This window comes from Phaenicophaeus curvirostris, chromosome 23 (genome assembly GCF_032191515.1).
Source record: "Phaenicophaeus curvirostris isolate KB17595 chromosome 23, BPBGC_Pcur_1.0, whole genome shotgun sequence".
In the NCBI taxonomy this organism is placed as follows: domain Eukaryota; kingdom Metazoa; phylum Chordata; class Aves; order Cuculiformes; family Cuculidae; genus Phaenicophaeus; species Phaenicophaeus curvirostris.
In genome coordinates this window covers 127,758-138,741 of record NC_091414.1, presented here as the reverse complement: position 1 = coordinate 138,741, position 10,984 = coordinate 127,758, and the positions used below count along the sequence as shown (strand labels likewise).

At 45.8% G+C, this 10,984-nt stretch overlaps 1 protein-coding gene across 2 annotated transcripts in view; it reads left to right on the top strand.

The window, feature by feature from the left end:
• Positions 1–475: 475 nt before the first annotated feature.
• The window catches only part of GRHL3 (grainyhead like transcription factor 3), a 28,870-nt gene continuing 18,361 nt past the window's right edge, over positions 476–10,984 (top strand). Inside the window, exons 1-2 of one of the 2 annotated variants that reach the window (XM_069875526.1) lie at positions 476–638; positions 1,256–1,518. In XM_069875526.1, coding sequence (XP_069731627.1) covers positions 594–638; positions 1,256–1,518 — 308 coding nt within the window. In that variant the 5' untranslated portion in view covers positions 476–593. Of the gene's footprint in view, positions 639–1,255; positions 1,519–10,984 lie in introns of those variants that run through there. The other variant, XM_069875527.1, reaches the window with a different exon arrangement.

Here is a 10,984-nt window from a genome sequence, read left to right as displayed (position 1 = left end):
CACTGCCCACAGTCAGTGAAATATCCTTTCCCTGGATCTGGGTAATGGACAAGTAACCAGAACCATAATTCTGATCATCATGAACAGAGCAAAGTTTCCTTAATTTAGATGTGTAATCAGAATATCGATCAAATAATGCCACTACTGCATCAGGTGGCCATGTTCTCAGCCGGAAGCCATATAGATGTGTTTAAAGGGTGTTGTACCCAAATTAATATGCTCTGTCTTTGCCTCTGCCTGCGTAGACATGCCTTGTGCCTGCCTGAGTGGGCTGAGAAGGCCATTTGCCACCAGGTTGGGAGAGCTGAACTTAACTGTTCTGTGAAGGAAGGCTTACAGGTTTTCTTGTGTTCACCTGCTGGTGCAGGGCACTGAGTGGGACTGATGCAGTGAGCGAGAAGGTGATAGGGAGTGCGAATGAGTGGTGGAAGCCTTTCTTTTTCCCTTTGTTTTAAGGCTTGTACCAACTTGTCTCGTAAAAATCCTCTCTTGCCTTCCAAACCCAGTCAACATGAGTCACCCGCTGAGCCCATCCTTTGCCTCCTCATTGCAACACAGATGACAGAAACCATACAACAGGAGTGCTTGAATCTATGATGAGTTTTGTTCTATTGCATAAATCTTTTCCCCATTTACAGGTGAGTTGCTACAGAGATATTGCCTGGGTGGCATTCCTGCAGTCAGTTTCCAAATGGCGTGTGTCGGGGCTTCCCACTGCCATCCTGTGCAAAACGGAGTAATGCAATTAATTCTGTGCTTACAGAAAGTGGGACAGTGGGCATGAACATTACGGGAAAAGGTTATCCTGCAGACCTGCTTTCCTTACATACCTCACGTAATGCAAAGATTCCCTGAGCCAGTGTATTTGATGCATGTCTTGGCATCTAATAGTTGGGGTTTTAAAGTTACTTTTTTTAAGAGAAAAAAACACCTCTGGAGACTTTCTGGAGTAGGCATCTAAGAGAAGGTGAGTAAAGGAAAGAACAGGTTAGCCTGTCAGTACAATTACTATTTAGGAATGAGAGGAAACTAGGAGGCTTTTCTTCTTTCCTGATTTATTCCTTCATATACGCATATGTATTTTTGTCTGTATATTTGTGTATAAAGAAACAGCAGAGGACGAATCAACCTGCAGATTCATAGAGCTGACAGCTATTTGGCATCACATTGTATGGAACACATCCACCAAACTGAAACTAATTATCACAGAGATGAATAACTGATTCCACTCCTTTACCCTATCTTTTTCCCCCAGGGCTCTCCCCGCCTTCTCTGCCCTGCTCTCTCTGCCTGGGCCGGCAGGCAGAGGGTTACGCTGCACCTGTCTGGGTGTACCTGTCCTAGGGCACCTGTGCCGGCAGCCAATCCCCGCCTGTCCGGAATACCTGTACACAAAACTGCATCCCTCACACCCTGCACAGGCAATGTCTTTCTGCAGCTGGGACTAGGAGGGATAAGACATCGGAACTTACTGTCTGCAAGGATTCAGAGACGGGGAAATATGTCTAATGAACTTGAGTAAGTAGAGGTTTTCTGATTACCCACTCCTCCCCATAAGGGCTGAGGGTTTCTTCTGAGGCTTGTTCTAAGTGCTTTGGGTCAGAATGGATTAGAGTCCTTGGGTTAATCTGCCTGTCCAGCTGTTTCCAACTGGAAGTAAAAGAATAGGATGAGAGTGTTTGTAACCTTCTCTTCCTCACTAACCTGTTGCTGCTCTTAGGAGGAGTCATTCCTTAGTGGTGTTATTATTTAAGAGTTGTTTAAAATCATGATCCTGATTTTTTTTTCTGCAGGCTAAAACTTGACACTTGACATTTCTGTCTAGAGGCAAGTCTGCTCTGCCTCTATCCAAGACAATCGAACGTAAGCTGCGGTAATGCTGGGGGGCATTTGTTAGAAAATACCTTCCAAAGTATTTACCAGTTCCTAGTGTTTTGGAGGTGAGGGTTGTTCTGTGGTGGTTTTTTGTTGTTGTTGTTCTGGGTTTTTTTATTAAAGTAAATGGAATCACGTTATGATCCTATCAAGTAATTTTATTGGGTTTTTTTTTCTTTAACAAGAAAAAAATTTAACGTTTTGTTGATCCTATGTAACTCTTGCTTCTAATCTTGGGATCTCCAGAATATTTTGGGCTTTGGATGCGATGGTATGTATTTGCACAGCATACCGTGCCTCACATCTCTAGAATAAAAGCAAACAAATGTCATATTAGTATGACACGAGGTAGGAAAGGCTGGAGGAATACTGTACGATGGTAGTAAGTGCTGCTGTCAATCCAGTCTGGAAAAGCTATGAAGGTTCATAACAGTGTATGAAGTACTTGTGTATAATAAAGTATACTGAGAAATAGATGTCCATATATACACACCTGTGTACAGATATGGTGCTTTGGAAGGCATATTTTGAAAGGAAAACACATACCTGTATGTGTTTACAAGCCTGACAGAGCTGTTGTGACAGCTAGTCTCTTAATTATTAAGAACCCTGAAAAGCTGCAGCAATAGTTATTATTTTATGGAAATACTGGGATCAATATGCTAGGATTGATTAAGAATCAGTGGCCGCAGTTTTCACTTTCTGAACTTTTTGGGTAATTTATAGATAATGCTTTTTAAGCTTAAGAGTCGGGCCATGTGGTTTACTCTTCAAATGCTATGGAGTGTTTGTGTGTGTACACAGTGCATCGCAGAGTTAGATTGATGTATTGCTAATTATGTATTGGGGCAGTATGCTGCCTGATAATTACATGGCTGCTTGGCTCTTCTTTTACTAACGTTAACCCCTGTGCCTTGCACTTGAGAAAGGGGAGTTGACGGAAGCAGCATCCCTTTTGTGATTCAGAGCTGGGCTCCCAGGACTGACACCAATGCTGAGACAAGGCTGCTCCCAGCTCTGGGTGTGGGTGTCTTTGGTTTCCTCCGCAGGTAGAAGGGCTCCGTGCAACACTTTCCTGTTGGTTGAACTTGAGAACACATTGGCAGGTCTCCCTGAAAATTTCCCTTTAGTTCACTAGTCCATGGCTCTCGGGGGTGAGGCAGGGGAGGAGTTCCCTGGGGAGAACAGTCAGCAGGGTGTAAAGCTCCAGCCTGGCGGAGGGGCTAGGGCAGGCACAGCCAGCTGGCCTGGAGAAACTGTGTGGGGCTACACTGGGCCTGGAGCGCCTCACCCGAGCTCCCCAGGGGCTGGCAGGGAGCAGTGGGAGCAGGTGAGGGGTTTGTGGTATCAAAAGTGTAGCTGAAATGCTTAGATAGCCTTTGGGTTTATTTGTGAGGGGAAAAGGTGTCACTGGGGAGGAGGAACCTTGTGAAGAGGCGTTGAAGCCCAACATCTAAGCCATGGCGCTGTTGCAGGAGCTGTTAACCTCTGGTTAATCACACAGGCTCAAGTCATACACAGCGCAGCTTTGTAGTGGCAAGAGAGAGTTCTCAGGAGCAGTACTTTGAGGATTTGATAAGGGCAGCACTGCCTGTCTGTGTGTGACACAGCCATTGATCTGTACCCAACCCCCAGGACAGGCGGAGCACAGGGAGGATGGATCTGAGCTGTGAATATGTGCCCAAATGTAGTTGATTTTAAGGGAATTATGATATCCCTATGGACTGATGCTCTCACCCAAAATTACAGGGAGAATAGTCTCATCTCTCCCTTTGCTACTTTAATTTCACGGGAAGGACTGGAAAGAGACGAACATGGCATGAGAGAATGAGATGTTTTGCCTATTATAAAATGCCGTAACTGATAATTTCCATAGTCTTCTAAATTAAACTTATGTCTAACTCTGCAGTGTGTGGGCTTGAAAGGGTTAACTAGGAGTTACTCCCCATTGTGGTTTTGTGGTCGAAACCATGATCGCCAGGAGCAAATTTTTGTCGTGCATAAGGTGTGTTATTAAAACTTGAGTTATGCTTCTGGTGAATGAAAAGTTAAAGCCCTTTTATAAAATCCTGGCAGTAGAGCACACAAGGGATCACCTTGCTGAAGCAAGGTACACTTTCAAGGGAGACGTGGGTTTTATTTTCTTAAAGTTATGTAAAGAGAAAGAGAGATTTGTAAATTAAAGAAACAACAATCAAGTTACTGCTATACAATTCACAACAAAGGAGTAAAAGCCCTCTGAATAAACTCTAGGCTCAAAGCAGAGATAAATCAACATTTACATAGTACCTCTGCTTTGATGCTTTGGGTCACATTTTCAACTGATTGGTACAAGGTTATAATTCGAGAGATATCTGTAGAATAAAGACAGTTACACTGATGAGGATCTCCTCCTGCTTTGTTTGTCTGTTGCTTAGATTGCTGATCATTGCAAAGTATTAATCCGAAAACGCACTTGCATTGCACCTGCAAGCGCTTCAGTTCAGCTGATTGACAGGGAGATGGCTCCTCGTCAGTGCTTGGATCTTTGAATAGCATGTGGTCAAGAGTGATAAAGGCTACAGCCAAAAAATATGTTAATCAGTGGGATTGGTTGTATAGCGTATGATTATATCCTGACTGGGACTCCATTGCTAATACCCAGTTTCAAAGGTCTGGAGGATAAGAACATGTGTGGCTTGTTTGTTGTTATTCCTTTAGGTGTGACGTTGTTCTGGCTGCTAGTTGCGATTATGGTGTGGGTGAGGGTAGCTCTGATCCAGAAATGTCCCTTGTCCCCAGAGTGTTCATAATAACAAGTGTTCAGAGGAGAAAGGCAGGTGTCCTTTCCCAGGGTACTTGGTTCCTGAGTGCCAGCCACCTGCTGTGTCAGGTTTTTGTTTCTTTTCAGTCTTTGCTGCCTGAGTTGTGATGCTTGCTTCCCAGAAACGTTGTTTAATAGGATTATGCCTAGAATGAGATGAATCGTATTTGTTTGGTGAAAACATTGTTTGAAACACATGATGCTATTTTTTTTCTTAAGGAGCAAAGCAAGAGGCGTGTCTGACCCTGGGGGACACGTGTTCACAGGATACTCTGAATTAGCATTCATTAGGGTGCATACAAAATATGTCAGCCAAGCACGTTACAGGAGATCTAGGCAGCTGAGATCTGACCAGCCTGAAAAGTCCCTTCAGAATGGGAAGAAAGAGGAAAACAAAAGGGGAGAGCCAACCTCGGCTCTCGACACCAGGCTTGCAGAGAGGCTGCAGTGCAGCTGAAGAAGCACAGCTGCTGCCAGGCATTGAGCAAGGACAACCTGATAGGGCAAGGGAGCAGGCTGTGTCACCTGAGGCTTGTGTCAGATGTCCTGCTCTGACACTCGCTTCCTGTGCCTGCTTGGGTAATGCACCAAGGATTCACCTCACCCACCTTCAGCCAGTTTAAACCCAGGTGCAAGGTTGGTTTGCTGACTGAATTTGCAAGCAAAAGGAAGAGATCGGTACATCCCACCCTAAAATGGGAGGGTTGAACTGTCTTGTTGGCTCTCGGTGCACGTAGGAAGCCTGAGGCTCAACCCATAACTCTGAAATGGCAAGCCTCCTGTGAGGTTACATTAATCTCTACTGCTTTCTTAAGTGAGTGCTGAGGTACACACAGAAATGTGTGACGTCATTTAGTGTGTTACTGCAGGATCCTGCAATAGGGTATGATGAGGGGAAGTATAGAAACTTGAGTAAATCCAGGCTTTGTTCTCAGTCAGGGCCTCTGGGCCTGCTACTGTATTAACAACTCATAGTAATTGGTTATTAGATTAAGACCAGATTACCTGAAAGAAACAGACTTTGTCGCAAAAGATTGTATATCCCTTTTTTGCTACAGTTGTTTTTTTTTAATCCAAGTCTTGTCAAACGGTGATTTTTTTTGTTTGTTTAAAAGCCACAGCTCTGGGCGTCAGTGAATATACGAGAATTAAAAAATAAAATAGCAAGTAGCAAGGGTTTCATGTGTGGAAGCTGGGGACAAAATCCATAAGTACTGAAACCAAGAAAAGGTTACCGAAAGCACCTAAACTCTTATGGTGTGTGAAGGGCTGGGAGCTTCAGTGCAGTGTGTCTGTTATATGTTGGTGGAGATGAAGGTTTGTGTTCATGAATACATGTATATGTAAGGTATCCTCATTTGTCTACAATGAAAATAGAAGAGTGAAGTATCAACCAATATTTCAGAGGTGCCAGGTGGTAGCAGATGCTCAGTCAGAGGCACTGTTAGGGCCTAGTTTTTCTGTCCTCCGTTTGGAGGTAGATCACCCTGAAACTCAGGACACCTCAAAACTAAAGCATCTGGCATCACAAACTGCTTTTGGGAAAAATCAGATGTAATTCTTGAACTGCAAACTAATTATGTGCTGTAATTTGTTGTGTTAGGCAGGGAGGGCAGTAAAGCAGGAATCATTTGTGAAATGTGATTGCGTGGGTGGATACCTCAAGGATGATGCTATCAGGTAAAACACAATACCAGCTGGTGTCCCCCAGACATCACTCAACGCCAAATGGTCTCATGGAGCCCTTCAGGCTAGGAAGGGAGGAACCAGTCCAGTGCTAACGAGGTTTTTAGCAGAGGTCTGGGTCTGATTCTGTTCTCTCATCCTCACTGAGCAGCACTGGATAAGTCATTTTAATGTCACTCCCCACACCTCAGTTTCTTCTCCTGTGATAATAAATAGCGTCAAAAGCAGGGAGCTAGGCTGGTGTGAAGGTGGAAGGACACTGAGCTCAAATCTTGGGTTTGTGGGTCCTAAAGAGCTGCAAATAACCCAAGAGGGCCAAGAGACAGGTGAGTTCCCTGCACGTTACCCAAGCAATGCCTGCTCCTAGAAGGTTTGTCTGACCCCATGATGCTTTGGAGTCAGCCTGCAAACTGTTTCAACTGATTTCAGCTCCACAGGAGAGTTGGGGTAGGGTATTCAGACAAAGAGCTTGTCAGGGCTCTATCTCCCTGAATGTCAGTGCAACACGCATCATCCTGGTCCCCACCCTCCTCCATCCCAGTACACCTTCCCTGCTACCTACAACCAGAGCCAGCTGCATGGCTAACCCATCTTCCTGGGTGGCGCTGAGCACCACTGGCTTCCATCGATGCTGAGGACTCTCAGCACCCTTTTGGGAAGCGAGCCATTTCTCAAAGATGTTCATGATGGCCCCTTTTCTTTCCATTGCAGCCACCACACATTTCTCCACTAGTAAAGACAGGTAGATGCCCTGTTGTGTGCATCTGTGCAGGATCTCTGTTTGAGTGCAGTGGGGTTAGCCTGTCTCGTGGGTGTGCCATGCAGGTGATGTATGTTCTGGAAAGGAGAGGCTTATGCACTGTCTCTGGGGAGAAACAGGTTGAGGGACAGCTAGGAAACATCCAGCTGTTGTGCTGAGTTAACATACTGCCCTACCCTGAGGCTGGTCATCCTGCTGAAATGCCCCTCAAAAGATCCAGTGACAGAGGCCATATTGTTATCTGGCTGCCAGAGAAAATATTTCAGTCCAGCAGACAGTGCAGGTCAGGGTCTGTGAGATTAGTGGTCTCCTTTGATGCTTGTGGATCGATGCTGTATTATATTTGGCATCTAGGCAATGTTTTTCATCTTCAGTCCATGTGTGTGTTATGTTTCTCTTTGCATTTTTTTTTTTCTGGTTCTGTCTCTGTCTGGATTTTTGCCCGACTCTGAATGCGCCGGTGGCAGCATGCTTACTGGTGGCTGTACTGTCACATCATCTTCAGTAGTGCTTATTTATTAAACTTGCAAAGGTAGGCTAAGATCAGAATTTAGCTGAGAAGTTTGGATTTAGCGATGGGGTCACTCTGGGATGCTCTTACTTGGCAAAGGGGGCTGGTTTACAGGCTAAAACCTCTGCCCCAGAAAGCAGTCATGGTATATGCTGCTCTTCATCAATCTACTCTCTTGTGGGTGGTGTTGATCCTTCCCCATGTTACCGATAAGAGGCTCTTGGGGTAATGAAAGCCCCTTCCCACCCCACAAACTTCCTGAAGTCCTGTGGGCTGGGGTCTTTTTTCTGTGGCTTTGAATTTCTTCTGCTGGTTGCCATGGATTCTCTGCTTCTTTGACAATGTGATGTTTCTTTGTAGCCATCAACATCTGGCATGGCTAGTATTTAGGTTGGAGGCTTAATCAGTTACAGGGGAAAGAACAAAGACAAGAAACACAAAGCTTAAAGGCTCACACAACCACCCCCTGAAACCCAACAAAAGGCACAAGGAATACAAATGTTTCTTTCCGGCTTGGCTTATCTCCCCACCTAGACTCCTTGGGCATATTCTCCTGTTTCAGCATAGCCCTGAGTGTTTATTCATAACCAAGAGGCCACTGTTAGAGTAGACTTGGCAGATAAATAGGGGAAACAGAGATTGGGTGGGATGGAACAGGGAAAGAGGGCTGGTATCATCTTGTGCCAAGTTCTAAACTGTTTGGAAACAAATAGACTGCTCCCTTCCCAAAATCATGGACTACTTTGCACATGATCCTGAGGCTCCAGCGGGGTGAGTCTGTGCACACAAGAAGGGAGGCCACTGGTCCCACATGTTAGTGAGGATGGGTTGGTGAAACACATTGAGCCACTGTGCCAAGGTGACTGCCTGCAAAAGGAAAGTTGGTTTTGCCAGAGAGCAGACAGTTTGCGGTAGACAAATATGGTATAGCCACATGGAAAGGGCATCACAAGGAGTCATGAGTATAAAGTGCACATGTGTTTGCATCTGGATTTGGATGTCCTTTTCCTGCATCTCTACTCCGCAAAGACTGCTCATGCTGAGTTGGAAGTAGGCTGTAGAAGCAAACTGACCTGACAGTATGCTGTAGCTACAGGAACTGAAATGCATATGATGTCAAAAAGGTGCCTCTAAACATGTCATCATGTCTGCTCATCTCTTCAGATAACCCTCTTTCCTCAGGTATTGGTTAGCCCGGTTGACCTTCTGGAACAGGGCCAGAGCCAAGCTAAACTCCTGGAAAAATAAGGTGGGATGGATTCCGTGTTATGTCTCCCCTGCAGAGCTGGCAATTCACACAGCTCCTCTCAAATATATTGCAGTGACTGCTAGGGATCATGCAAACTCTAGAAAGGAAACAGAATGGCTCCCATCATGTCACTTTTGTCCAAGTCCTCAGTTGGGTGAATCAATGCAAGTTCCTAGCGCACAGTAGGAGCTGCTCTGTTGCTGTGCTCTCAGCCCACTGACTTCCAAGGACCGTGCTGTTTGTAAGCACTACAGGGTCCTGACTGAAGTCTCCAGTGAAATCTCGCTGAAGTAGCCTATAACATTGCTGTCCTAATGTTTCACTCCAGAAAAGATTCTGCTGGAGTCTGCTGCTTTGTAGCCGGAGTACCATAAGGCAACATCTGCCCACATTTTAGTGCTCTCCAGTTCAGGGCATGGCATAGGAACTTAGGAAAGTGCCTTTGCTTTAGTATGCCAGGTCGAGGGTAAGGCTGGTTTTCCGTTGTGCCATCTCTGCTGCAGGAACTATTTCTCCAAGCAGAGATGTGGGGCATGCAGTGGTGATGTGGGGATGTCTGCAAGCGGCACAGCCAGAGCTACCCAGCGAAGCCAGGAGCCGCGTGTGAGAATGAGATGCACGATCCTATGGCACTGTTCAAACTTGTATTCTTCATAAACTGCACACAGCTACAAGCAGTTGAGATCTCAAGCTCCCCCTCCAACTTCCCTTTGCCTCCCAAGTGCAGACCAGATGATAAAATGCAAAAACATCAGCTGCTCATGCGTAGAGTGGTTGTGCCAGGCCAAAGTGACAAGGTGGGGGGCAGGGACAGAGTCGCACAACAAGGAGTGCTTCAGCTGAGGGCTCAGGTGAGGGAGAATAAAGCTCCAAAGCATTTCTCATTTTAAAATCTGTGCTTTTTTTTAAGCTCCTGAACGCTTCATTGCCACATCTTACTGTAGTGTGTTTATCTATATTGATTACAAGTGATAGGAGCTGAGCCTGAGCCTGAAAGCAAGCTCTGTTGCTGCCTATTCTTCCTTGAGAAGATCGGATTCAGAATGGGTGAGGATTCCTGTCCAGACAGGACTGAACAGCTCATTGCCAAGTCGACAGCAGTGAAATCTGAGTCATGCCGATTGCTCGCCTTGGAGACAGCAGCAGCACTGAAGGGGAGGGAGGGCTGCGTGAGAAATGCTAAAGACAATGAAACTCACAAAACACCTGGTGAAGTTTCATGCACAGGGTGAAACTGGTGTTAGTACATCATCCCGACATACGAAAAAGAAGAGGAACAAGCTCAGCAGCTCCGTTATACCAGCATGTGTTGGGAGCTGGCAGTGGCCAGAACCGTAACATGGAAGCAGTGGCTCTCTGTACCAACCTGAGAGCTCATGCACCTGCTGCCACGTGAGCACTGCCATTAGCAGAGTGATTACCAGTTTCTCTCCTGTGCAGCTCAGACATGGAGGGACTTTGTGGAAGCAGCACATTCTTTTACAGAAAGGTGACAAGGGCAGGAGAGGCAGCCCTTGATTACATTATTTCGGTGCGCTGCTTCTCAGCTCCTGAAGTCCCATGAGCCTCACCTTTGTCAGAATTTTTTTAGTGGAAGGGAGGGTTTTGTGATCTGCCTGTCTTCTTCCCTCTATGTAAAATTGTATACAAAGGACTAAAAAAACCCCTAAGTTAGCTTGGAACCGAATTTAAATAAACCATGAACTACAGCAAAGAGAAATGATGGCGTTTGGTTTCGTCTGCGTAGGTAGGTCAAGTTCTCTGAACACTGAGCGGTCACGTACATCACATTTGTTGGCTGCAGTGGCCCTTAGCTCCAAATTCAAGGATAAGTTTTGCAAAGTCTCCTGATCATGTTGCATTCAAGTTACTGGCCAACATCCCACCTTGATGGTGCGTGGACTGGCTGGGGCGTAGGATGTGCTTGCTGAGGAAGGAGCAGTTGCAGTTGATGCCACTGTATTTTGCATCCCTGGGGCAGGAGGAGGGAAGCAGAGGTATGTCTGCCACTCTGCATAGCCCCGCTGGGTAGACTCTGGACTAGTTTTGCGCATTGCTGCAGGCAGAAGAATTGGTAATCCCAAAGACTCTGAGAGTTAA